Source organism: Chaetodon trifascialis, chromosome 14 (assembly GCF_039877785.1).
Source record: "Chaetodon trifascialis isolate fChaTrf1 chromosome 14, fChaTrf1.hap1, whole genome shotgun sequence".
Classification (NCBI taxonomy): domain Eukaryota; kingdom Metazoa; phylum Chordata; class Actinopteri; order Chaetodontiformes; family Chaetodontidae; genus Chaetodon; species Chaetodon trifascialis.
The window spans coordinates 10418420-10445936 of record NC_092069.1 but is presented as its reverse complement, the minus strand read 5'-3'; the positions used below and the strand labels follow the sequence as shown (position 1 = coordinate 10445936).

The following is a 27517-nucleotide window of genomic DNA, read 5'->3' as shown; positions in this document are numbered from 1 at the left end:
TCAGGAGTAGACCTGTTTTGTTTTACCATAAAGTAATGAAAGTGTATTATCTAGAAATAAATTAACTGATATTTTGATAACAACTGAGTCATTCATGACTAAGAGTAGACATCTTAACATGAGCTGACCAAGGTATCAAGGACTGTGTCTTTAAAATAGATTTTTACAGAACTCCATGGAAAAAGTGCTCTTATTTCATGTAATGCATAGACAAATTGACATCGTTGTAACTGTCACGTGTGTGTGCATGCGCGTTTTTCCAGCACCTAACGGACCTCCCACCAACTTGGTTGTGTTCAATGAAACCATCACCAGTATGAACGCCAGGTGGAATCCAGCTCCAGGCCGCGTCCAGAACTACAGGATCACTTATGTCCCCACATCTGGAGGAAGGAGCCAGACTGTAAGTCACTCAACAGAGCAACACACCATACCCACAATGCACCATGTGTTCATACTGTTTTGTGTAGCTATCGTGTCTCGTAAAATTAACGCAAGACACACAGCGTAGTATTTATTTACAAAGTGCTTTTATTTCTCATGCACAGAATCTCTAAACGTACAAACGCAGGTTGAGTTTTAATACATTTTAATGAAATAAGTGTTTCTCAAAGGGAGAGGTGCTCTGGTAGTTTAATGGCAAAGTTGAAACACATGTTATAAATGAAACTTTATCATCTATAAAAGCAAATATAACTAATTGAAACAGCAGCAGCACGAGACATTAAAGTATCATCTATTTACTCCATGCTCTTTTTCTTCTTGCCTTCTTTACTGGACTTCAGTCCAGCATTGCTTAAGCAGACGAACTGCTGTTCATGGCTCCTTGAGCTTTAATTCAGTCACTGGATTAGTTTCTTCCTCCAGAAGAGGAAAACTAAAGCTAAAACTCTGCCCCTGGTATTGCATTATTTTAGTTTACTCTCAGTCAAATCTCTTAATCTGTTGTTTATAAATGGCAGCATTAATATGGACAAAACCTTTCCTGGTTTTTCTCAATATTTCCTGACACCGCAGACTGTCTCCCGCTGGTCATGCATTTTTGGCTGCCTTTCTGAATGTGCAAAAGTATTTTTGGATGATAGTTGAATGTTTGGTTTCAATTTGCTGTCAGACATTTCTTATTGCCTCCACAAGCGAGACGTAAAAGCGAGACCGAAGCGTGCTAAATGGTGCTTATGCTCATGCTCATGCACAAGACTACAAACTACAGACTGGTGGCCACGCTGATAAGCTGCGAAACAACCCCTTAAATCAGTTTAAAATGTTCCAACTGACTTGGGTGAAAATATTTTGCACTCAATACTTGGCACTTACTGTGAGGAGTTGCTGAAGAGAGATGAAATATAAATGTCATAAAAAGTTTACATGACGCATTTTGAGGGCTGCCCTTTTAACAGTTCTAAGGAGAGACAGTAAACAGATACTTCAGAGATGAAACATTTACATGCACTGGGCTTTGATGGTTCACAGTGTGCAGTGTGTGCTATTTGGCCTTTTGCAAGTTGTGTGTGTTTCTGACCTAGGCTACTTTTGGGGACACGTTTCAGATTAAAGCTTGTCCAGTTGGGGACAAAAACCGTGTGTGACAAAGATAAAACGGAATGAGCTTGTCTTGTCAGGTCAGTGTATATGTGTAATGAGAGCGCACCTTGTCATGGATGTCATATTACACAGTAGATTGCGTGCACAAACCTGGCTGTTAGTTTACTGTTTTTCACCTATTTTAATAAGGTCCACATGGCATCCAACATTTGGCAAACTGGAGAGGGCAGCTAAAGGTTTTGAAAAAAAAAAAAAAAAAAAAGAATCTGCCCTGTCAGAAGTTTTGTCCCAAATTCAGCTTCAGCTCAGCTGGTGTTACGTAGGTCACTGGTTGACCATTAGTTTCCCTTTTAACACAAGATGGAATGTTTAGTTGTGCTGATTGCCTGGGTGACATCACGCTCGAAGGTTGATGGAAAACTGGAAGCTAACATGATAGCACCAGCCAAGTCTTCTTGATTCGCTGTCAGGATTTCAATAAGTATAGCTAGCCCAGGGAGTTTTGCATTATTTCGTCTGGGACAACAAGTCTGTTTTTGGGAAACGTCTGACACAGATTTTGCACGTGTGTGCAAAATGTGAGAAGGAGCTGTACAGTGATTAAAGAAATCCACAGAGGATTAAAACGGACGTAAAAGCACAGGTGCATACATTATCGTACCCAAGTCCACAAGCAAACATGCTCTTCCAGCTCTCCTAAAATTACTGTGTGTCCCCACTCCTTATACTGTAGCTTCGTCCAAAAACAATGTAGTAAATTCATCACCAGCTAGGACTGATAATGGCGAAACTGTTTCATCCATTAGCATACAGATTTACCTTGGCTGGTGTGCTGTGTATTAACCATGCCCAAAAACACTCAAAACATTCCTCCTCTGAAATGTGGACAGTAGTCCAGTAGTTTTCATGTGGAATTCTTTCCATCAGCTTATTGACATCCATTTAAGGCACCCCTGGAGAGCAATGGCTCCGCCAAGGGGTGGCCAAGCTTTTCACAGCGTCAGTGACTGATTTAAGAGTCATAATAATCGGTGTTTAATAAAATCTTAGGCAAGGAAGCTAACATTTATTGTTACCCAACTAGACCCAGGTTGGAGGAAAGAAAACTACTGTCCTGCTTCCCAAGCTGACCCCTGACACCGAATACTCCATCACCGTGGTGGCGGTCTATGCCAGAGGAGTCAGCAGGGAGCTGAATGGCCTTGGAAAGACCAGTAAGTTGTCCTCTACTGTAGTGCTCCCAAATGATAAATGAAAAAAGTGACATATATAGTCAAAGTGTACAGTTGTTATGGCTGTAGTGTGTCTGTTTGAATATGAGCACCCTGTAAAAATGAAGCCATTATGGTATATGTGCAGTATTAACTGTATTGTACCTTTATTTTACCCCAGAGCCTTTGGGTGGTGTTAGGAACTTGCGTGTCACTGACCCCACCACCAGCACCCTGAATGTTCTGTGGGAGGCTGCTGAGGGCAACGTGCGTCAGTATAGGATTTTCTATGTCCCTGCAGCTGGAGGAGAGGAAGAGATGGTAATCTTCAGAACATTAGTGCATACTGACTAAAATGTCCTTCTCTTTATAATCACAATTACAATTGCACACATGCACTCCCATGGCGCTGATGCACTGATGTATGTCTTGTTGTACTTCTATGCAGGTCCAGGTATCAGGCAGCACCTACAACAGTGTGCTGAAGAACTTACAGTCTGATACTGTCTACACTGTAACTGTGGTTCCTGTCTACTCCGCTGGAGAGGGTCAACGCATGTCAGAGAATGGCAAAACATGTAAGCACTGCACGCATACAATCATTCTAGCTGACATGCAGGGATATTTAGTTGCAGTATTGACATCCTTACAAGACAGATTTCAGGGTTTAGAATAGCCCTTGCAGACTGAGAAGAGGACCTCTGAGGATGACATGACGGCTGTGGGATTTTTTTTCTGAAGTCAGGAATCCATTCATGTCTGTCCAGACTGAACTTACTGGCCTCAGTTGCTGGCTTGCTGTAACTGTATGTCAGGAAGTTTCAATAAGACAGCCAGTTAAAACTGATCTGGCTCATCATCCAATTCTTTTCAAAACCTGTAAGCCAAGCCAAACCTATCACATACCATTTGTTTCTCAAGAGGTGAGTTAACGCACACTTAATACATGCCATACATGTAAGAATGTAACCTGAAACATAACATAAAGAGACAGTATTAAGCTCACTCAGCTTAGTTTGAACTTCGTCAAAGAACAGAGAGCTGCCAGCTTCTCCCACAATTTCAAACCACCAATCTCTGCTGGGAATGAGTCAGCATTTTGTGGGGTGATTGCGTAGGAAGGAATTCCTCTGGGTTGGCAGCATTATAATGGTGTCTCCTCTCTCTTTACCGTAATATTGTCCATTTATAGGTTGGAATGAAGGGCAGTGGTCAGGATAATGGTGGGGCTGGGGAATGGGGGAGGGGATACGTTGAGTAATTGGCCCTCCTTTGGGAAAAAGAAACAGAAGTGGGGTTGGAAATGAATGGGGAGCATTATATGTTTTATGGCTCTCAACTCACTTGGCTAAGGTCATGCTCCATGCATGCTACTGTTACCCCCATTTTCCCTTCTGTAGCAATGTTCCTTCATGTTCTGTGGCTTTTTCCTAGACATGTTAACCAAACTCTTATACAGTATGTACAGTATATCAGATCATACTGCCACAAACCTTTTTACTGCTAACCTCTGTAGAATATTGTCATGTTCAGTCAAACTACAGTAATTTTTTCTCCCCTTTTTATGCAATCTAAGGAAGGCTTTGCTCTTATTATTTGAGCTGACTTTGCTCATCACTGGCTGTTAATTGTGCTTTAAAATTCAAAGCAGCTTTCTAGGCAACAGGCTTTGGTCTATGAAACTTTTAAAGTACGGAAGCTCACTCACTGTGTTTTGCCCGCTGTGTTTTTTCCTTGCATTTATAGGGTTTTAATGGGGAGAGGCACAAAGCCTCTAAACATCTGCTTTGGTTTTTTAGAAGGCAAGCTTCACACGGGGCTCCACATACGCCTTGTGTATCCCTTTCATTAACCTTTAGGGCACTGACAGGAAGTGTCCTGTTGATAGCGCTATTGTTAAATAACGTCTTAAATGTGTCTCTGTTGGTTACTGGGAAGTATTGTTCCCTTTTTATTGAAATGTTCTCATGTAATCATTGGACCATTCTGGCTGTCCATAAAACTTAGTCTGGACCATGACATGTTAAACAACAAACAAAAAGAAAAGGACAGCGCCGCTATTTAGGAGATACACAAAGGTGTCATTTAAACTCTTAGAAAAACAACCCCCATGAAACTACACAAGGTAAAACAGGACTGAAAGACAGATTTGAACGGGAGTATACAACCTGCATTTTTGTTCTTGTGTAATTGGTGGTTTCAGCCTCTAATTTACTGACCTCTGTCAATCACCCACTTATGAATACCTGACCTAAACAATCTTCCTGTTTTTTGTGTCATCTGCCTTATTTCTTCATCTATCTTTCCAATCTGTACAAACCACTTGACTTGCTGGACTTTAACCTCACTTTGTCATCACTTTTCTCTGAGTGAAACCTTCCTCTCATCACTCTCTCTATCCTCTTTTTGCTTTACCGCAACCTGGCCCTCAACCTAACTTTTCACTTCCTTATCTCTGTCTTTTCCTCTCACCACCCTCTCACCACCCAACATTCCTGGCTCGGCAGTGGAGCGTAGCCCCGTCAGGAACATCCAGGTTTTCAACCCAACTACCAACACGCTGAACGTTCGCTGGGAGGCTGCCACAGGCCCAGTCCAGCAGTACCGGGTGGTCTATGCACCTCTCACTGGCACCAGGCCCTCTGAGTCGGTGAGTTTCAATCCACATAGCACATACGCATGCAGAAAGAACCCTTACATAGGTGCACAATGGCAGCCATAATAATAAATATTTTTTGCTGTTTTATCACAGCCTATCTTATTGCTAATGCCTTTAAATCATGCAGTGTACACAGAAAAACACTGAGGGTTAAGAAAGAGAATCAGGGTGGAGGTGTGAGCACATGTTGCCCAAGTAACAGCCAATTAAAATTTTTTGACCAGCGTTTACAGGATGCCATATGTCATCAAGGCTAGAACAGCCTCATCCTTCACATTTAAAAGAAAACATTAGTCTGTTCACCAAATGGTCCTCATGAGTGTGTTTGTATGCAGGCATGTGTGCAGTTACTGCCAGCTGAATTCTTTTCTTTTACAAACTGCTAAAGGTTTTAACCACGACTGTGTTCATTAAAGCAGTATTTCTCAACACGATATGTGGCATCTGGCACCCGTGTGCCCACATCTTCACATGTCAAGGATTTCTGGGTTGCTTAAAGAATCCACAAATACCTTTTGATGTATCATTTTATACCGTGCCATTAGCTCTTTCCAGATAGTTGCACCATTAAGAGCGGTTTCTTCACTGGGACTCGAAGAACATGGTCTTTAAAGAGTGAGGCATGTTCCAGTTAATCGATAGAGGTGCACTCTTCTCTCATCTCTATTTGTTAGCACATTCATGGCAGGCTCAGGCCTTTTCCGTGGCAAGGTCCAGTGATATGCGTCAGAGGTAATGTGGCCTTTTTCAGCCAGCCCCATCAAATTTAACACCAGCTCCAGTTGGGATTTGTAGCACGAATTACCAGCTTTACTGATGTCGCCTCTGATTTTATTTTTATACTGAGACTCTCAAGCACCTCACTAAATTTTTGACCTGGAGAGATGGGAGCAGACTGCGAGTGATGCATCTGAAATAGAACTAAAACAGACAAAGGAAAGTAGTTGTATTTGCATGTGACATGGAGATATAGTTGGGGGGAGTTCTGTAATCAGCTGTCATCACTGTCAGAGTGGGTTAAACACTGGTGCCTGCTGTCAAGCATCAAAGGATTATTTAACTTATTTAGCTCTTCCTTTCTCTTAGTGCTGACAGCAAAGGGGCTGTTTAGGGAGTGTGAGGGAGTGTACAACACATGCAGCTGTCACAAGTCAGGGAAAAGCTCTTTGTTTGTGTATGTGTCTGGTGGAGGATCATGTCTGTGAACCCCTACACTACTGCTTAGGTTTTTAAGAAAAAAAAACAAACACATTTGCTCTTTTCTTCTGATAATTTGATTTTACTGATTGGTTTTACACATGCTGCTCTGAAGCTCTTCAAAAATGTCTATTACTGACATGGTCTGTGTATCTACACAGATCGTGGTACCAGGAACCACCACCACGGCCCTCCTGCAGCAGCTGCTCCCAAACACCGATTACAATGTTGGAGTGGTTGCCCTGTATAGCGATGGTGAAGGACCCGCCATTAGTGATGCTGGAAAGACACGTAAGAACCTGGGCCAGTGTGTTTAAGGGCCATCCTTCATACTGTGTGCAGCTCTAGTATAAATATCTTAGTAATCAATAATTAGCCAAATGTTTTTCATTACACAAACACACAAACACGTTTTTCTTCCTCACTCAGTGCCCCGTAGTGGCCCGAGGAACATGCGTGTATTCGACCCCACCACCAGTACTCTCTCTGTGAGCTGGGAACATGCTGAAGGTCCCGTCATGCAATACCGCATCACCTATGCCCAGACCACAGGAGACCCCATCGAAGAATATGTAAGAATGTTTAGAATTCAGCATAATTCCAATGTTTCTTATGCTTTCATGAGTTGTCTCTTCACTCTTTTAAGTGCAACAATTATCCAGTTTTTGACTATTGTCATAAGAGAGAGCTATTATTGTTCCAAGATATTAATACAAATATGTCTCTAATATGCTCTTGATGAGTTCTTTAATTGTCACTTTTCTTCATTTGGTATGTCTTGCGTCTTGTAGACTACAGTACCTGGGAACAGAAACAATGTGATCCTGCAGAACCTGGACCCAGACACTCCTTATAATATCAAAGTAACTGCCATCTATGGTGATGGACCAGGAGGAGAGCTGGAGGGAGATGGACGCACTGGTATGCAACCTATGTATAGCTTTTTAACTGATGCACAAATCATTTAAGGACTAAGAAACTAAGCATCATCACAGACATGTATTAAGGATATTACACAGCACTGCGCACACAGGTCCACACACCAGTCAGGAATCCACAGCAGAAAATTTGAATAGACCAATCCATTGATTAGGATCCTGAATCATAGTAACAAAAAAAGTGGAATAAGTGGAATTCTTGCCTTTTCATGAAGGCCAAAAGCACCTAGAGCCTCTGCCAGAGAATTATGAACTGGCTGTACTCCTGTGAGGGAGATCTGCCTGTAGTGCTGGCCCGTGTTTTGCCTAATTTTGTCTCTCAAAAAAAGAGAGACCTTATTACATATCGTATTTTTACTCTCTGCCCTGAGGTGGCCTAATTTTATTTGGCTTTTTTTTTTTTCAATTTTCTCTGATGTGGTTGAATGAACAACCTCTTGATCACACATTGAGATGTTTCACCGTAATTCAAAAGCCATAATAAGCTATTATACGGAAATTACCCTGCTGACAGTTCACCAACAGTGAATACACTGGAATTTCATCTGATTGCAATGAGCCATAGCCTGTGCTGACTGTACTGCCCCGTTTTGTTTCCCACAGTGGGTATGCTTGGCCCCAGGAACCTCCGTGTTTCTGACGAGTGGTACACCCGCTTCAGGGTGTCCTGGGACCCTGCCCCCTCCAGAGTGAACGGATACAAGCTTATCTACCAGCCTGAGGGTATGCACATGTTGTTATGGGAATAAAACTGTGTTAGTTATGGAGAATATGTGTGTTTTAATAGTTCTCTTCATCAGACACAACTTGAGAGTTTTTAATGTTTATGTCCTCCTTCAGGCTCTGATGAGTCCTTGGAGGTGCTCGTTGGAGACGTGACCTCCCACCAATTGCACAACCTAAAACCTGGAACCACCTATGACCTGAAGGTGCTGGCGCAATACAACACAGGCCTCAGTGCACCTCTGATTGGGCAAGGCACCACATGTGAGTTAATGATGCATTTATTTATTGGCTGCACAAATTAAATGGATGCTTCTAGTTTTGACTGCCAAGCCACTGTTGTGACAGAAAAACATGCATAAATCGAATAATTCTTCTCTTTAGTGTACCTGAACGTGACAGATCTGACCACCTACAATGTTGGGTACGACACTTTCTGTGTCCGATGGGCCCCTCACAGAGCAGCCACCTCCTACAGACTCAAAGTCAATCCTTTTGACAGTAAGTGCTTTACTCAATTACCCACTATAAAGGCTGTGCTGAACTACACTTTGAATTTGTTAGATTCCTGAATCTGTCTAATCTGGATTCTCTTCTCATCCAGCATCAAAGAGTGGATCTCAGGAGATTACTGTCAGAGGGTCGGAGAGTAGTTATTGCTTTGATGGCTTATCCCCTGACACTCTATACAACGCCACAGTTTACGCCCAAACCCCCAACCTGGAGGGACCTGGAGTCAGCGTAAAGGAGAGGACATGTAAGATAACATCCTCTATGCTGGCTTAATGCTAATATATGGGAGGATGCTGCTCTCACACATCAGTAAAAGCTACCAGAACCTTCTGATTTCTTTTGCATCACACAAATATGCCCTCATCTCATTTCTTTTTTGTCTTGCAGTGGTCAAACCCACAGAGGTGCCAACCGAGCCTCCCACCCCCCCTGCACCAGTAACAGTCCCCCCTGCGCTAGATGGTGAGGATAGCTTTGATATTTGTGTGCTAATATAATGATGGCTTATCTGAGATCAGGCTTTACATTAACGTCATTCTACCTGCACCACAGTGTGTAAAGGTGCAAAGGCAGACCTGGTCTTCCTCATTGATGGTTCCTGGAGTATTGGAGATGAGAGCTTCATCAAGGTCATCCAGTTTGTCAAGAGCATGACTGGAGCCTTTGATGTCATCAGCCCTAAGGGCATGCAGGTTAGTACAACCCTTAGCATTTTCTAAAGACAAACAGACCTGATGCAATGTTTTGAGTAATTATCACATATTATTTTATTTTTTCTCTTTGAACAGGTTTCATTTGTGCAGTACAGTGATGACGCAAAGACTGAGTTCAAGCTGAACACATACCACGACAAGGGCATCGTGCTTTCAGCTTTGCAGACTGTGCGCTACAGGGGAGGCAACACCAAGACAGGTACACCACAAAAAGAAGTGGCATCTGAGCCAACAAATTGTTCTAAAGAAAATGAATTTTTATTTGATGTTCTCTGTCATCTCTCTGTCATCTAGGTGTTTCTCTGAAGCACGTCTACGAGAAGGTCTTCACCTCAGACAGTGGCATGAGGAGGAATGTCCCGAAGGTGCTGGTGGTGGTCACTGATGGACGCTCCCAGGATGACGTGAAGAAGAGCGCAGAAAAGCTGCAGCATTCTGGTATGTGCGGCATTATCAATCAACGTCATGTAGATTTTGGTCTGCGGTGTATGTGCAGTGCGTACTGTATGTAGCAGAGCTGTTTCGAATTACCCAAATTCTCTGTTTGCTCCCAAACTCTTTGGTTAATCAGTGCCAAAGTTTGTGGCTGATTTAATAAACTCTTGTAATAATCCCCACAGCGATGAAACGGTCTGTGGTTATTGGAAGCTTAACAATGGTCTTTGTTTTTTCTGTGTGTGTGTGTGTGTGTTTTGCTCCCACAGGCTACAGTGTGTTTGTGGTTGGTGTGGCTGATGTGGACATGACAGAATTGAGACTTATCGGCAGCAAGCCCAGTGAGAGACATGTGTTTGTGGTCGACGACTATGACGCTTTTGCCAAGATCCAGGACAACCTGATCACCTTCATCTGCGAAACGGCCACTTCCAGTAAGGCAAACATTAGTGTATAATTAAAACACCATTATAGTTAAGTATTTATGCATTCCAACAGGAACTAATTTCTTTTGACTTTGATTTCGTAATCACTATTGTGGTTGATTAGCGCACCTGCAGGGGTAACAGGAAGCTCACCCATTGCCACACATTTCCACTGATCTGCTGGCAGGAAAAATATAAACAGACATGAATCATTTTCTCTAAACCTTAGTCTGATTTTCCAATCCTCTAAAACCTTTTGTCCCGTTTCAGCGTGTCCTCTGATCTACATCAATGGTTTCACAACGCCTGGTAAGCAGCCTGACGGTACACCATACACATCAGCTATTCCCTCCAGAGCTATCCTGTGCTGTAAGAGGGTTTATTTCTATTTTCATGCTCTCAACACGGCCCCTGTTTTTATCCCTTCCAGGCTTCAGGATGCTGGAGGCTTTCAACATCACAGACCGGACATTCGCTGGCATGAACGGCGTGTCCATGGAGCCGGGCTCCTTCAACAGCTACATTGCCTACAGGCTGCACAAGGATTCCTTCGTAAATCAGCCCACCAAGTAAGAGCTGAGGCTAATTAGTATTTGTGGTGAATCAAACAGAGGGAGTGTGAGTCTCACTATGTGGGTATTCCCAGCCTGTTGGCCTTATCTCCTGTGCACCATAATCCTGCCCAGCCCACAGTTATTATTCGTAATGATGTTCAATAGCCTATGCAGTTGGGGTTTCCCCACTGCCCTTTGTTAACAAGCCCATGACCTTATTTGTTCTCGCAGCTTGTAGAATATGAGGTGCTAGCAGAACAAGAAAAAAAAAAAAAAACTGGTTTATTTGTAAAGTTCCTGGACTTTCTCCCACCTATGTCATACTGGGAAACAACCATCACCCCTGGGTCAAGAGCTTCGTCTCTTTATTGGGCCTCATTTAAGTGGTGTTAGGCAATTGCTGAACTGCTGGAGTATCCAAACCTCTTCAGCATTCTTTGTTAATATCTTTATAATGATGCGTATTTTGTGTGTGTGGGCGCAGCCATTGGCTTAATGTGCACAAATGGAAACACTTGGAACTGCAGCAAAAGAAAAGGGACAGAAAATACTTTCAATATGTGGACAATTTCAGCAGTGCAGAAGGAGAACTGGCAATAATTTACAGGTTCTGCAGCCTGAGTGACAGACTGGATGCTGTATTATCAGCAACATTTAATGGTCTCTGTGTTCATTTCTAAAGTGTGATTGGTTGACTGCTGGTGTAATCATGGCACCCACTCTGACTCTATGTTTTTAACACTAACAGGGAGATCCATCCGGATGGTCTTCCCCCATCCTACACCATCATCCTGCTCCTCCGCCTGCTGCCCGACACACCCTCTGAACCTTTTGATATCTGGCAGATTGCCGACAAAAACAACAACCCGGAAGTCGGGATCACCGTCAACCGTAAGCCTCCCATCCTGCTTTGGCTCTGAGCTGAAGGGGGAAGCTGCTGTATCTGACCCAACACATACACAGCTGTACACTCTTTATTAGCAACCCAAGCTGCTTTCTTTCTCTCTCGTAGCGAATTTACAGACAGCCAAGGCTAATCGATCTTTGTCAGACATGGTAACATATTGAAAGAAATTTGACTGATTCAAATCCACGGCTCTGAATTTGATTCTGTTTTTGGATTTGGCCTGACTGTTTTATTCCCTCATAGAAAGAAAGCCTTCATTTTTCAATAAGTATCTGTTACAAACGTACGCTTACACACGTGGTGAATGCATGCAAATAATTAGAGGCATGGACCCAATCCCTCCTAGCCTTTTTATCCATCTCCTCTCCCAACAGCCATGTGTTCTCTATAGTCCTGTCTGTTCATTGCGTGCCACTGCGTCGTCACACAGTGTCAGGGATTCATCAAAGCCTCTTCTCTTTTCAGCTTCCAGCAAAACAATTGCATTCTACAACAAGGACACCCGAGGAGAGATCCAGAGAGCCACGTTTAATGAGCAGCAAGTGAAGTGGATTTTCCACGGGAGCTTCCACAAGGTAAAGACAAAGCATGATTCTGATAGAGAGGAGTACTGTGCGCACCACATGGTGATATTATCAAAGTATGGTTTTTATAGGAAGGACTGGGAATCTTTTGTGGTCACCTGTGGGCTGATTTTCATTTTCAGATCCTTTTACATACAGTATATTGTTTTCATTCTTTCACTCTTTTTAAAGCCTTTCACATGTCTCCATTTGACTTTTACACTTCACTGAAGTTGAATTGCCTAACAGCCAATGTCATCTTATCTACTATCCATCCAGCTGGTCTGCTGTCAAAGTGGTCTCTGGGCCGTTTTTATGATTTGACATTCAGTTTTGTTTTTTTAGACCATGGGCAGTTAAGTTGATACATGGGTTGTATAATACATTTAAAGAGAAGTTGGAGGCAAATTCTGATACCTCAGCGACCCACCATAACGTACAAACTGTTACTGTTAGCCATGGAGGTCCGACCACATCAAGCTTAGAAACTGTCCTGATGGTTGTTAACTGAATTCCGATCCAGTCCGCTCCTCTCCGAAGCACAGACTAACTGCATATTTTTCACTAAGTAATCAAACGTTATGATGTTTCTTTAAAAAAGTTCTCCAGCTGACACTGGAGATACAACTGAGTCCAAGATATCCTGACTTTCAGTCTCAAATATGGACCAATCTCCAAAAGTACTGGATCCCACATTTTCCCAGTATTAGCTTTTGTTAGACTTCGTTTGCAATGTCTTTGGGAAAGAAATGCAACAAACGCAAGCATTGCAAAAAATAGATTAAAAGATTAAATCCAGATGTTTCCAGATGTCTCACTGATACATCACCCGCCTTGTCTTCAATGCAAGAAATGAACACTGAACTCCCCCTGGGGCGCACTTAAAAATCTGTCAAAACCTTGCATTAAACCTGAAATAACCTCCCGCAGAGGTGTCATTTTTTTTTTTTTGCAAACTCTTTGTTTCTCTTCAGAGGTATAACCGCCACATTGTCCCACATGCCAAGCTTACAAGTGTGATAAACAGCACTTGTATAGTATGGATTCTCTTGGCCACAGCAAGGGAGGTAAAAAGAGACATCAAATGCCTTTAAGTCCAACTCAAGTCAGCAGCGTATATAAAACATCCTGTGATGTTCCACCGCAGGAGTGTATACAGACTAGAGCAATGACAGAGAGCATATTCCATACCAACCTGGAATGACTTAAAACGTGAGATTACTCACTGTAGGAAAAACGACTGGTTCCAATGTACTCAAAGTCACATCCACGTGAACTTGGTTTGTTTTCAAGGACAGTGTGTCCCTTATTTAGTACACAAGTTTCTTTCTTGCCCTAATTCTATGCTAATCAAAATGAATGACCCTTTTTAATTCACTGGGGTCTTATCTGACATCAAAGCTCGCCTTCTTCCCGATATTACAGGTTTTTGAACTCATGAGAACGGATGTGAGCGATAAATTGGCCCCCACATCAGAGCGTTTTGTAAAACGGCCTTTCAGTTTGACCATTTAGCATCTACACAACTAATTGCAGGGTAACTGCATGAATGAATAGGACCCTGGAAAATGTTGGGTCAGGACTGGATGTATGACATCACTGCTGGTCTAGTTGGATGGCGGCCTGATCTGTGTGTGCATGTGTGTTCTCTCTGTCTGTGGCCATGGTGGAGCCTGTAGTCTGACTGTACATTAGGTGGCTAGTTTGTGGTGCAGCAGTTGTTGTTCCATGAACTGGCGAGTCTGCAGCGGTCTACCTAGCTGCTTATTTACTGGTCTGCTGAGTAAGTGCCGCTGCCGAGTGCTGTGGTGGTGTGTGTTTACATGTCGTCAGTGGTTTCCCAACACTTTGTCCATAGCTGTTTCAGAGTGACCTCAGCGTGTGTGTGTCTGTGCTAAAAGTGACCAAGAGGGTTGTCACAAATGGCAGTTGGGCTTATTGTCCATTTGTGAAGATAAACAAAACCAAACCCAATAAAATCCCATGTTGAGTTTTTTGCTCACCAAGTAGAAACATGAAGAATTCTTCTCATTAGCAACAAATCTGCAGATTATTTCCTTAATTAGTTGATTAATTCTTTGGTCTATTGAATGTCAGTAAATAGGAAAAAATGCCCATTACATGCTCCCAAAGCCCATGCTGACATTTTCAAATCTCAATTCAGTAGAGTATCACAGAAGACAAAGAAAAACAGAAAATATCCACATTTGAGAAACCTAAACTGCTAATTTGTCTGATGCTTTTTAGTAGTTAATTTCATTTAGATTTGGTGTCAAAAGCAACATAAATATACACCTGTGCAATCTGTATTTTCTCATTTAACTACAATTTTTTGTTGTTTAAGTGTGAGATGGACTTCATGTGCCACAGTGCTGGGTCAGAGAGTGCTTGCAGATTTGGCTTTTGTCCCTTGGCTAGTTAATAAAGAGTAAGTCAGGCTGAAGAGGTCGTGGTCTACCGCTAGTTGAACATGTGGGAAAGCTCTCATAGATGACTTAAGCAGATGCTAGTCACTCACAAGCCCACTGGGGAATCCCCTCCCACACTCGAAGGGTGGGAGCCCACAGAGGGAACTTTCCTGTTAGCTGAAGTGAAGAAGACATTTTCCACGAGTCACAGTCACTAGTCATGTGTTCAGAGTTACGCTGAGAGAAGTTTGGGTTTGTAAGCTGCTGCAGTTACTGAAAAGTGCACTGTACTTTGCCTCCCTGCTGAAAAGCACACAAACACTGTTGTTTGAGAAGCCTTGAACTCAGTCCTTCAAACTTTCCTGTCAGGGACTTTGTCGGGAAGGTTGTGCCAATGTATCCATACGCTAATTAAGAGAGGGAGGTTTTCGCTAAACTGTCCAATGACTGCACTCATTGTGCTCTTCATTTCTGACAGCTTTCTTTCAGACATGAAGATGTTGTCTTTCTGTGACCTGTCCAAGTAGACTTACTCACCCTAAAAACCGCACTAGAAATACAGGGAATTATATCGTACCTTCTCTTCCCAAAGAAATCACGGCGCCTTGTCTGTTCACATGTGCCAGATCAGACATGGACGCTTCCCCACCGAGTATGATTCAGTGAAAATGATCAGGCCAACAAGGGATTTTATGATCAGCTAAAGCACCGTTTGCACTGACACACCAATCTACTGAAGATTTATACTGATTGTGTATCTCCCTTTACCCTCAATTAAAGCAAAATTAATTTTGGATGCATTTGTGTACTTGTGTGACTCACACCTGCATGCATGAAATCAGTGACAGGATCTGAAAACAAAGGAACAGTCAGGACAGAGCCAAGAACAGTAAAATCTTATCTGATGGGAATATCGCTAATATGTCAAGAGTATTTGAGCAGAGATGTCAGCCTGAAATCTTAGCATATGCGCTCTGCGACTGCAGAGTGTTGACACAGTGAAGCACAGTGAAACCGTCTGTGTTTGAATTGATGAATGAAAATGATTCCTCTGTCAACACGTCGCTGCAGTACGTCCAGATCACTTAGCAGCGAACACCGTCAACTGATGGAGCAGTGGTCACTAGAAAGCTAGCTTTTCGGAGGCCCTATTTTCCAGTGACTACAGTATTTTTATTATGTTTACTTATTGGTCAGTGAGGTAATATATACATGCTCATTACTTGCCAGACCAGTATATCATCCAGAGCTGTTTTTGTAAGCACACATGAGCATCATGGTATAATATATCCATGCCAGAATCCTGGGATAAACGACACCCCTCTCTTTTTGTGGTACACCAGATAGTTTGTTGTGTTGCCAAGGAAGTCAACTGAATTTTGTGAAGAACTGTGGCCTGGTCTGTGGTCGGTATGGCTTTGCCGGAAGAAATGGTAGCTTGCTTTTCCTGACATAAAGAAAGCTTGTTTGACTGTTAAGCAGGGGAAAATGTGCAACTGTGAGAAGAAAGTATGGAAAGTGTAGGGCTTTTGATGGCGCACCGCAAATGATATTGTTTCAAGATGTGGAGCAGAGTTCTCTGGACAGGAAACTTCAGAATTTGGCGCTGTATCATTTTATGTTATTATACAATCACTGACGACAAGAACTCTTGTATATTTCCTCTTCTTATGGTCCATTCATCTGTAGACGCATCAAACAGCAGCCCCATGCCAAACCAGTAACCACTTTGGGGTAATATCACAATCTAAAATTAACATCTTCTCCGAAGACTAAACAATTCATCAATCCGGCGTTTGTGTGAGATACAGTATCAGCTCCTTTATAGTCTTCGGACAGTATGGTTTAAAAAGGTTCAGTGAGGTTGTTCCTTGCCTTATGGTTACACTGTCTGAAATAACTTCCCTTCTCTTTAAATGGGCAATCATGCCACTTCCAAATAGATATGATTGCCAAACCCAGCTTCTCGAAAGCGCCAGCATTTCTAGCACTCTTTGCCAAGTAATTGTGTTGCAACAAATTTGGCAGCTGTGACGTATTGAGAAGACAAGAATGCTTTGTTTAATTGTGCCCCCTCTCCATCCCCTGCAGCTCCACATCACTGTCTCTCCAGAGAAAGTCAAGCTCAACGTGGACTGCCAAGAGGTGGCAGAGAAGCCAATCAAGGAGGCCAGCAACATCACAGTGGACGGTTATGAAGTGCTTGGCAAGATGGTCAAGTCTGGAGGCGGAAGGAGGCAGTCTGCAACAGTAAGTGAAAAAAAAAACCCTTATGTTACAAAAATGAAGGATTGGAAAAATGTTTGGAGGAGAATTCACAACTTTCCAAAAAAAAATCAATACCCAAAACCTCTTGTGCATAAATACATGAGGGATGAAAGCCTGCGTCTTTCTATTTCTCTGAGGGACTCATTGTTGTCTGTACTCAACAGTGTGCATTTTCATCAGGAATGGCAGCCATTTGTAACACCCCTCAATCTTTTTCCCTTCTTCTGTTGTGCAGTTCCAGCTCCAGATGTTCGATATTATCTGCAGCTTGAGCTGGATCAGCCGAGACAAATGCTGCGACCTGCCCGCCACAGTAAGAACAAGTGTCATTTTAAGATTCATTTACCAGCAAAGTCAAGTCCAAAGGCCTTCTACAGTTGCACTAGAGAGATATTTTGGTTATTTCTTTCACGCGTTTTGGTACACATGCAGGATTATTTGCATTTGTAGCTGACATTAATCTTCTTGTTCATTTAATTCTTATCTGCTGTTTGGAATTGATAGCAGAAAGACCATTGCCATGGTGTTTACTATATATACTTTAAGGATGCATACCCTCTCAGAGGTTTATGTATGCTGCTATGCAGTCATTAGGCTGATAATTAGATGGCTATTTAGAAAGAAAGTGCCTCAGCTGACCTGAATAGAACCTTCTGTCCTGTGTAATTGTGCTAATCGGACTGTTGCTGGTATGATCTCCCAATTACATAGAAAACAAGCGCTCCTTTAGATCACGGAGCAGGCAGTAAATCTCATTTATTTTGATACAGTATGATAAATGCAGGATGTATGCACATTTATCCAATTACCACTAATTCATCTATAATTTGTATCAGATATTAATACATCACGTCAATGACTGCAGCGTTACATAACTCATTATGTCAAAGGCTCGTTTCAAAAAATGTGGACAAAGTTTGCAGCTGTCAGTGAGCATCTGGTCTCAGAGCCCCGCACAGACTTAAGCTGATTCCAGTCGCATTTCAGCATGAACCACCGTTCCATCATGACCTTTGCAGGGTTTCTAAAATGTCTCTTCTTCTTAAACTCCAAGCAAAGTCATAACCACGCTTTGCCAGAATACTGTCACAAAATTACATCAAGGATTTTCTTTTTCACCCCTTGCATTTTGTACATTGCCAAGACATGGTCTCAATTATTGGTGGGTGGGTGGGTGTGAAACGGACTATTGGAATACTTCTCTGACATGCATGCATGTGTTTATTTCTCTTTTCTGATTTCTTTATCGTCTGGCTCCCTTTTCAGAGAGATGAGGCCAAGTGTCCATCCCTTCCTCACTCTTGCACATGCACACAGGACAGCATTGGCCCTCAGGGGCCTCCTGGACCTTCGGTAAAGAAACTCTCACGCCTCCTTGTCTTCAGTGTCTGTTTTCACCTGATAAAATGGTTTTGTCAGAAGTCATACATGTTTTGACGATGATGATAAAGCCATACTTTTCTATGCTAGTGTTTCAGTGACAGCTATAATGAGCTGCTTGACCTGTCTCTGCTATACAGTTTGAACTTCAGTAGACTGAGGATGTCCCTCACATCAGGAGTTGGTATTTTCTTTCCCTGTGGGAAGAGCAGCTGAAGATGAGACCGGTTGCATGCAGTGAAATGTGGGCTTAGGGAGAAGTGTCAGAAGATACTGTACTGTAAATGCCTGTTGGAAAAACAACAGTAAAGAAGTCTCGAGGGAAAGTCTGGAATATGCGCGCTTGGTAACCTCACTAAGCCCCCGTGAGGATTTCGTAGGGCTTGGGGTTTTAGAGCTTATGGAATCTGCTCCTGTTGTTACACTCACTGTGTTTTTGGCTCCTCGCTTTTCCAGGGCAGCCCAGGCACTAAGGGACCACGAGGAGACAGAGGAGAACCTGGCAGCGCTGTGAGTAACACCTTACATCACTTAGAGCACTTTTTAATGTAACTGAAGTAGTATTCAAATAAACCGAACCAGTTCGTAGCTAATGAACCTGACATTATTAATAATGCTAAATCCACTCATGATAATGGTCAGCGTGTCACTGCTGCTGTGCTGCAGCCTTATGTTAGCTTTCACAAAGCAAATTGCACACATCTGAAGTCAGTTATCAACTGTATATTTTTCCCTCCACTTGATTTAAAATGGGCCTCTGTCAAGAACCCTTCATTGTCCATATCTGTACAATAAAAAGTCTTCTGTTAGAGTATAGCTATGAAACGTTTTTGTTTGTGTGGGTAATGCTGTAGGGTGGAATGGGTCCACGTGGTGAGCCAGGACTCCCAGGTGCAATGGGACCACCAGGACCACAGGGCCCTAACGGACTGTCTCTGCCCGGAGAGCCTGTAAGTGTACCTTATTTATAAAAGTCCAGCCAGACAAGACCTAGTTAAGTACCTGTGGTAGATGGAGTGTAATGTATCTGACTCATGATTGGTGCTCATGCTGATGTGCAGTTTGTGTGAAATGTGTGAATTGTTCACAGCCAAAGTAAAAACATATTACACTCCCCTGCTACCTCCAGCCAGGCAGCAAGCTGGCTTCTTTGTTTTTCTTACCTGCAGATGTTCTTGACAAAACATGAATCACAATCACAGACTAAAAAGGATGAAACAAAGACTAAAGCTTCTTCTGAAAACCTCGCTTTTCCTCCTCTTCCTCCCACTTCAGGGTCGCCCGGGACCAAAGGGAGATCCTGGAGACCCGGGCCTGACTGGACTGCAAGTAAGTACTCCCTTCTCACTTTGTGGTTTATGAACAGGAAACGAAAAACCATCCACAGAGAGTAGCTCTGCTACTGGAGCCTAGTTTCAGCCCACATGGCAAGATTGAAACCGCACTCAGAGTGGGAGGTTTACCATGCCATCCTCTGGGAGACCCACACTCTCAAATCAGCCTGTTGATTGACAAACAGTAGAAGGCCAGTGATGCAGTTAAATTATTATGGAGCACAGACTCGTGTTACCAAAGGGGAAATAGGGAATGGAACATGTTCTTCCCCAGCCTGGTAATTGAAGATGATCATGACTTGGTGAAGACTTACAGTCTGTCTGAAGCTTGAGTATCTTTAACTTCCAGTAGATGTCCTTCTAGGGACTTCTTACCTTAGTTTAACATTCAGAGTTCTCCAAATGATTGATTTCACTGTTTTCTCCAGTCAAAAGGAGATTTGACTTTAATTTCACATTACACAGGAACTTTTTGGTGGACAGGCAGTTTTGAGTGGGCTGGTGTCGCATAGCCATCTCTTGGCCGAGCAACCGTTCATTCATTCAGCTGAGGTCATTCAGCCAACTCCCACCATTCAACTGGAGAGGACATAACCACTGGTTATTCTGGCCTCCGAATAAGCAAATTCAGACATGGGAGAAAGTCCTTTTCTATGAACTTATGGGCAGCATTGTCTCGGCTTGCTTTACACAATAAGGTTTATTGTAACAGCAGCGTCCATGTAGATGTCTCACAGACATCATGTGTCAACAGACATTTCTAGTTTTCAGTAACAGGATGATATATTATCTTTGGCTAAATGACTGGGAAACTGCAGGATTTTTTTCCCGTAGTTTCTAGTTCAACAGAGGCATTAGGGAGCTGTATAAATGTGTTGTTCCTGATCATTAGCATTTGATTAAGTGTGTCTGCTTTTTTCCCAGGGTTCTCCCGGGTCACGTGGTCCTCTGGGCCCTGTTGGACCAAGCGGAGCACGGGTAAGATCTGCCTCCAGGCCTGCTTAGTGTACACACTGTGTTCAAAGCCACATGGATCCAACACTTAGTTGAGCTAATGTTTTGCGTGTGATCACCCACTTAGCTCAGCGTATACAGAAGTGCTATCCTGTAGTTTTTGACTCGCATCAGCCAGAAGAATTGAGCCATTACTTATAAATGTAATTCATGAAGACAGACTTGAGGCTGAAACCAATATGAAGTCATCACTCATGACACTGATGTATTGCATGAATGGGGTCCCCAGTGTGTTGTAACCCCTGTGTGATTGTATGTTGTTTCTACATAGGGGCCACCAGGAAAAGAGGGACCATCTGGACCCAGAGGCCCACCAGGCCCCATGGTGAGTATGTGCATGTGTGTGTGTGTTTGTCTCTGTCTTTGTGTTGTGCAGTTGAGAGCCAAATAAATATTTCTTGGAGCAAGCTTTATTTCCTGTTATATCTACAACAATTACTCCTCTGGCTCCACAGTTGCACTCTGCTGGAACAGCACATAAAACAGCAGACTGTAGACTGTAGGTCCCTCCACTGTTACGAGGATGGTGCATGCATCTCATTTTCTTCTTCTGTGGTTTGGGAAGGTCTGAATCTACTTAATCCAGCCACCATGCCAACAGGCAACGTGCCAGCATTGAATTCACATGCTCTATACCATCCTGACTGCTCCAAGACTCATTAGTCGTGCCTGGTGTGTATGTGTGTGTGTGCATCCTATCCCTGCTGGCTGTTGTGTATGAGTGTTTCCATCTCCTCCTCAGTGTTTCTGGCAGCTTTCACCACATGCCCCCCCACTGCAGATGTCAAAGCATAGATCCCAACTTAAAGCTTATTACACAACCGTTAACAGGGAGCAGGAGTTAAACGTTGCTGCAATTATGTTTAGTGTGCAGTAATTTAAAGTAAATACTTCTCTCTGTGTGTTTTCCTTTTTTAGGGAAGCCCTGGAAATCCAGGTGTACCAGGAATTACTGGAAAACCAGGGAAACCAGGAGACACAGGAAACCCAGTGTGTACTGAATAACAAGACACACATTATGGTCACATGATAATGTTTAGGGAAGGTTGTGGTTGTTGCTTGTTTGTAACACTGTTCTTCTCGTTAACAGGGACCTGTTGGCCTTAAAGGAGAGAAAGGAGAGAGGGTATGTGTTACGTGTGATGAAATTACCATACAGTAGCAGTAATACTTCGTGCGAAAAGCAATGCAATATCTTCATGTAAATGTCTTTGTTTTCCAGGGAGACTTTGCATCCCAGAACATGATGCGCTCCATTGCCAGACAAGTTTGTGAACAGCTTGTGAACAGTGAGCAAAACTTTCTTTAATTCTAAGGGAGTCGTTAAAGCATAAATATAATCCAAATCCAACTAATTTTGTTCTTCTCTTCCAGGTCAGATGAGCAGAATTGACATGATGCTCAACCAGATTCCTTCTGGATATCGTAGCAACTCTCCGGGGCCACCCGGTCCTCCTGGCCCTCCTGGCAACCAAGGATCCCGCGGAGAGCCTGGACAGCCTGGTCGGACCGGTTTCCCAGGAAGCCCAGGTTTACCTGGAAATCAAGGAGAAAGAGGTACTTTGTCTGTCCTCTGAATGTTTGGTAGTGGTACAAAACAGCAAGCAGGGGTATACCAAGGAAATGGTGGGGAATGAATGAATGGAAGTCATGATGATATGGACTCTCCAGACTGTAGAGGTGGTCCAACATGAGTAGAATAACAACTTAACTGCATTACTTTGTCTAGCCTGCACGTAATTCAAGTTAGCATCGCAAAATGGTAGCACTCTTCTTGTGTTTCATTCATGCCCTTTAGATTTCTACTCATTTCCAGGTATGGGTGATTTTTCCAAAAACATGCTTTATTGGCGTGAAATGGATTTTTACTCATTCTCTGGTTCATGCAGGTTTGCCAGGAGAGAAGGGAGAGAGAGGATCTACAGGAACTGGTATCAGAGGACAAAGAGGCCCAAGTGGACCACCAGGTAAGACGGTTTTCTTTCCCTTTTCATGAGTGAAACAGTCCACATTTTCACAGGAACATTGTTCTCCAGCAGCTGGAGATGGTCTGCTGGTCTCCCACTGTTCACAGTTTCTGTCTCACAGTGACAGCTTTTTTGTTTCTGTGGACCTTTTGAGGAGACCGAGTACTCCCGTTAGTCCAATTAAAATAACACGTTCCAGCCAGAGGTGAAAATTTACCTATAGCATATATGCCTTAAGCACCTTCATCTGAGCAGCTGCACTGCATAAATTCTTTGGAGGGAACCCAAACATAATCCCAATTCTTTCTTTTCTTAAAGATTTATGTCTCGTGTACATTGAGCTTCTCCAAACAGCTCACATATTAGAAATCCTATACAGTAAATGGAAGGTCTTTATGTCCGTCACTGAGGAGAAAATGTAGACAATTTGAATGAGTTTTCAGTGAAGACCGTGATGCAGTGTTAGAAACATCTGTTAGAAATGTTATTAGGCTGATTTGTGAGTTCGAGAAAGGCCACAGTCTTTACTCAGTTCTAGTTGATATGCAGTATGCTTCTCTAGAAAAAACTCACCACTTCAGAAGATTTTCTTTCCCAAGGGAAGCTTTTGCAAAACAACAGGAACCTATTGATGTCTACCCCACAACAGCAAACACTGTCTGTTTCTGTGAATGAAGTGAGCTGAGGACCAGTCGGAGGAAGTCCGCACTGATGACTCACTTTTTAGTGTGTATACTGTATGTGTGAGTGAGTGTGTGTGGGGGGAAATCGGATTGTTGTACAATGAGCTTTCTTTGGTGGCTTCATTGACAACACATGGGCTCACTTAAGGGAGAGAAAAAGAGAGAGGGGGAAAATTCCATCATGAGTTTTACCGTCTAGACAGACGGGGCCGGGGGGGTAACTCCACACAGGCGCAGATTTTTTTTTCTTGGTCAAGCTTTTTAATTGAGCCATTGAAAATGTAAATTACAGTGCTGCAGCCCCGTGTTACCCTCACCATTTTCACTGCAGATTTACGGCTGATGTCAGTGGGCTCTTGCGCTCAGCTCCAGAGACTTTTCAGACGGGTTTTTACTCACCTTCTCTCTCCCATTTGCAGGGCCACCAGGAGAGTCAAGAACGGGACCCCCAGGTCCTTCTGGCTCCGCTGGGGCTCGTGGCCCTCCAGGTCGCCAGGGAACTCCAGGGGTGAGGGGACCACCAGGACCCCCCGGATATTGCGACTCCTCTCAGTGTGTTGGCATTCCTTACAATGGACAAGGATACACAGGTACACTCAACACTGTCTAGTCCTGCATGGTACTACATTAGGTGAAAGACTAAGTGTATGCAGACTAATTACATTTGCAAATCAGTGCACTACTTCTTTCTTTGATAATGTATGGAGATATGAATGTGTGTTCCAGAGTATTGATTTTTGAACAGAAATCTTATTTGCGTAAGAATTTCAACTGACGGTTCACTAAGCTCCACTTATTGTTGCTGTGACTGGCAAGCTTTTTGTTGCATCAAACATTTTGCAGTTTAAAATGACAACAGTGGCAGATTTTCCATCAAAATTCATAGTAATTTTTTGGAACAATAGGTCCTCGATTTCAGTCAGAGGTTGACAAAAGAAAGCTCTTCATTTCTATCCCTTGATGCATCAACTTTAGTTACTAAATTTTCAACTGCTGCTAACAGATTTTATCAGATGTAGCTAGCGAAAGAACGCTGAGCTGCAAATGTTAGCATGCTTAGCTAACTAGCTTACTACCCGCAGTTACTGTACAGTAACTGAGCATTACCTCCGAGGCCATGGAACATTTCATACTTCAGTTTTTTGTTACCAGCTAATATTCTTCGATCCTTTCCTCTCATGTTTTTGGTTTCTGAAAGGCTAAAAAAAAGAAACCACCTTTCAAATTCTCGATGTGATTGTAACTGCAGCTCCATGCACAGGCCTGCTGTGCTTATCTACAGCTGCTGTGCAAGAATTGGATAATCGCTGTTCAAGCCAGGGGTTTAGTGAACAGTCAGTTCGGAGCAACGATATTCCAATACCTCCATACATTTGATGTACAGTTTTTAAAGTGGCATGTAAAGCATTCCAGCTAGCAGTGAATGATGACTTGCATTAAATCAGATAAGATGCTTATAACTTTGTTCCACAGTGAAAACTCACACCCTCTTTGAACTATTTTCAGGTTTGGCATAGTAAACTTTCTAAGTCACCTGTGCCGCTTACACTTTGAAGTCCTGTTTCTGAGATGTTTGCCCACTTGCAATGGGGCATGTAAGGATAATCACCACGGACATAGATTGAACACTAAAAAAAACAAACATTACAAAAGCCAAAAAAACAGAATGGAGCGGACTGGCACTAACATCATCTCACAGCTACAAGCTACAGTGATGGCAACCTGCTGGCCTGTTTGCATCTTGAACAACAAACCGTTGGGGAAAAAAAAAAAAAAAGAGACTGAGCATTTCTACGAAGGAAGGAGCATGTACAAATACCACCCAAAACAACTACTAACAAAGAGGATTTCATAACTGAAAGCAATGTTAATGTAGAGGTGATATGTGTAAATAAAACTAATTTTTGTGCCTTGTAAATGATTGTATGAACCAGGACATGTCACTAAAAATCAAGTTAACATCTGTATTGAGCTTGTGCCTCATAACCCTCTGCTTACTTACCACCAGCATAACCTCTGTTTACGACGCCTTAAGTGACTTAAACAGCTCTGGTCCAGACTGAAGCATGTTCCATTTGTACTTTTAATCACCATGTTCTTTGTGTACGTTGACTAAGTCAGTGCTAAATGTTGCTCTCCTGTCATTTCCATGTGTGTTTTTGTAGTATGAGCTGGTTATTTTACTACGTCTTATTATCCAGTAGCTTGTTGGATTTTATTGTAAATGTCATCACAGCATTTGAAACACTTTTTTTAATTTAGCTTTTTTGGTACTTCAGGAAGCGGAAGTTTGACACAGGGAATTTTTTGGGAATTCCGTAGTGCAATATATTTAAATTGTGCATGTGAAAAGTTGCAGAAGGAACCATTTTTTTTGATTGGCCATCCCGAATATTTTTCTAGCTAACCGCTACCAGCCTGGACCTGAGGTAGTGTCTATACCTGTGGAGCCAGCTGGAGAGTTTGAGACAATGCAATCACCCGGTTCCTCACGAAACCAACGAGGAAAGAGATCACTACCACAAGACAATACAGAAACACTAGCATCATAGCTACAATAAGGAGTTCTCAGAGAGTGTAATATTGAAATAACTTCCATGAAAGCTTTTGTGAGGATGAAGTGATTTTCAGTGCAAAACTAGTACTTATATGGGTTTGATACCCCTGGCTATATTGAACATATATTTTTTTGACCTGAGAAAGTTTAGCAAGATTAATACAAACCTACATGTTCATTCATTACAAACCTGTGTGCTTGCTAAGTGTTCCCTTTAAGTGTCTGCTTGTAATATAACTGCAAGTGTTTATCGGACTCCAATGTGTTATGCACTAATCATGTGAAAACCAGCAGAAAGTTTGTCGAAAGAAGTACAGTGTGTGTTTTTGAACACTTTCAGGCTACCCGTGTTGTTTCTGTCATACTTCAGTATGTAAAGCTGTTTCAGATACTCCATCGGTAAAGAAAAAGAAAAGACAATTGATTTGATCTCCAAAGATTTGATTGTTGTGATGTTTTTGTTTTAGGCCTGTAAACCAAATGATATTTGACTTATTGTAACAAACCAAACGCTTTTTTTTTTTTTTTTTTCATTTGTTTTGTTACCAAAGGTGGAATTGCATGTTTGTGTTGTATATTTACTGAGGAAGTCAGAATATAGTTGTTGTTTTCTGTCTATGCAGTTTGGATTTGGTTGCAAGGCTATGGACATAGAATTGCTCTTCTCATGTTTTAACTGCACATTTTGTGAATTCCACACAGCCTTATTTTCTTATTTATTTCTGAAACAGAAGAGGCATTTTTCAATAAAACTACTGAAAATGTAGCAATTGGCTCCACTCTCCATTCATGTTTGTCTTCTGCTGATTACTCTTACACTCACAGTATCAGAACACTGTGCGTGCAGCCCAATCTCTGGGCTCACATTTGAAGGTCAGATCCTCGGCTGCTGTCTATTGACAGCACAACATGCAACCATTTTCCTTTTTACAGACTCTATTTGATGTTGAGTGACACAACTGGCTTTTCCCAACATTAGGCCTTGAGAAATGCACTTTCAAGTTTCAACCATTATTTATTTTGACAGCTAAAGATATTTTGTGCCGTCCAGAATGTCAGTTCATGTCAGGGCAACAAGAAGAGAGAGCAGAGTGTGAAAACAAACAGTCCACAATAGCTAACATTTCCAACATGTGAACCGCTTCACAGGCTTTCACATGCACCCGGTCGGCTTTCATCCTGTCAGGTTGTAATGATTATGGATAGATTTCCATGAGGAAACAGCGCAAATACGATTGAGAAGATACCCGCCCTGGAAAAACTCACAGATTTCCATCCATTAAGCATATCTAAAGGTGAAATAAGAGATATGTGAGGTAAGGAACAATTGACGCTGTCTATTGTGGTGAAGATAAAGTATGTCTAAGGAGGGGTTCTGCACAAATGCCAGAGATAACAACTGCGGGGGGGTAGTATTGAGGTCAAGAACACCACCACAAGAAGACATGGGAGAATTCCTCTATGGAAACCTTTCAATTTGTTTTCTGAAGCACACAAGTGATTTATGAATCACCTTTTCAAAA

The 27517-nt window shown here is 42.5% G+C and overlaps 1 protein-coding gene across 5 annotated transcripts in view; it reads left to right on the top strand.

The window, feature by feature from the left end:
* col12a1a (collagen, type XII, alpha 1a) overlaps positions 1 to 26759 on the top strand; it is a 54610-nt gene extending 27851 nt beyond the window's left edge. For 4 of the 5 annotated variants that reach the window (XM_070979339.1, XM_070979340.1, XM_070979337.1 and 1 more), the window contains 36 exons: positions 264 to 403; positions 2630 to 2759; positions 2938 to 3077; positions 3205 to 3334; positions 5264 to 5406; positions 6774 to 6903; positions 7042 to 7184; positions 7404 to 7533; positions 8154 to 8273; positions 8391 to 8537; positions 8658 to 8774; positions 8878 to 9030; positions 9174 to 9248; positions 9339 to 9478; positions 9575 to 9698; positions 9794 to 9937; positions 10204 to 10368; positions 10630 to 10668; positions 10790 to 10928; positions 11662 to 11804; positions 12286 to 12395; positions 16883 to 17041; positions 17295 to 17372; positions 18326 to 18412; positions 18896 to 18949; positions 19294 to 19389; positions 19715 to 19768; positions 20698 to 20751; positions 21059 to 21112; positions 21706 to 21777; positions 21878 to 21913; positions 22010 to 22076; positions 22162 to 22344; positions 22677 to 22754; positions 23857 to 24027; positions 25841 to 26759. In XM_070979339.1, the coding sequence (XP_070835440.1) occupies positions 264 to 403; positions 2630 to 2759; positions 2938 to 3077; positions 3205 to 3334; positions 5264 to 5406; positions 6774 to 6903; positions 7042 to 7184; positions 7404 to 7533; positions 8154 to 8273; positions 8391 to 8537; positions 8658 to 8774; positions 8878 to 9030; positions 9174 to 9248; positions 9339 to 9478; positions 9575 to 9698; positions 9794 to 9937; positions 10204 to 10368; positions 10630 to 10668; positions 10790 to 10928; positions 11662 to 11804; positions 12286 to 12395; positions 16883 to 17041; positions 17295 to 17372; positions 18326 to 18412; positions 18896 to 18949; positions 19294 to 19389; positions 19715 to 19768; positions 20698 to 20751; positions 21059 to 21112; positions 21706 to 21777; positions 21878 to 21913; positions 22010 to 22076; positions 22162 to 22344; positions 22677 to 22754; positions 23857 to 24027; positions 25841 to 25989 (4094 nt within the window). In that variant the 3' untranslated portion in view covers positions 25990 to 26759. Of the gene's footprint in view, positions 1 to 263; positions 404 to 2629; positions 2760 to 2937; positions 3078 to 3204; positions 3335 to 5263; positions 5407 to 6773; positions 6904 to 7041; positions 7185 to 7403; positions 7534 to 8153; positions 8274 to 8390; positions 8538 to 8657; positions 8775 to 8877; positions 9031 to 9173; positions 9249 to 9338; positions 9479 to 9574; positions 9699 to 9793; positions 9938 to 10203; positions 10369 to 10629; positions 10669 to 10789; positions 10929 to 11661; positions 11805 to 12285; positions 12396 to 16882; positions 17042 to 17294; positions 17373 to 18325; positions 18413 to 18895; positions 18950 to 19293; positions 19390 to 19714; positions 19769 to 20697; positions 20752 to 21058; positions 21113 to 21705; positions 21778 to 21877; positions 21914 to 22009; positions 22077 to 22161; positions 22345 to 22676; positions 22755 to 23856; positions 24028 to 24943 lie in introns of all 5 variants that reach the window. The other variant, XM_070979338.1, reaches the window with a different exon arrangement.
* The last annotated feature ends 758 nt before the right edge of the window (positions 26760 to 27517 follow it).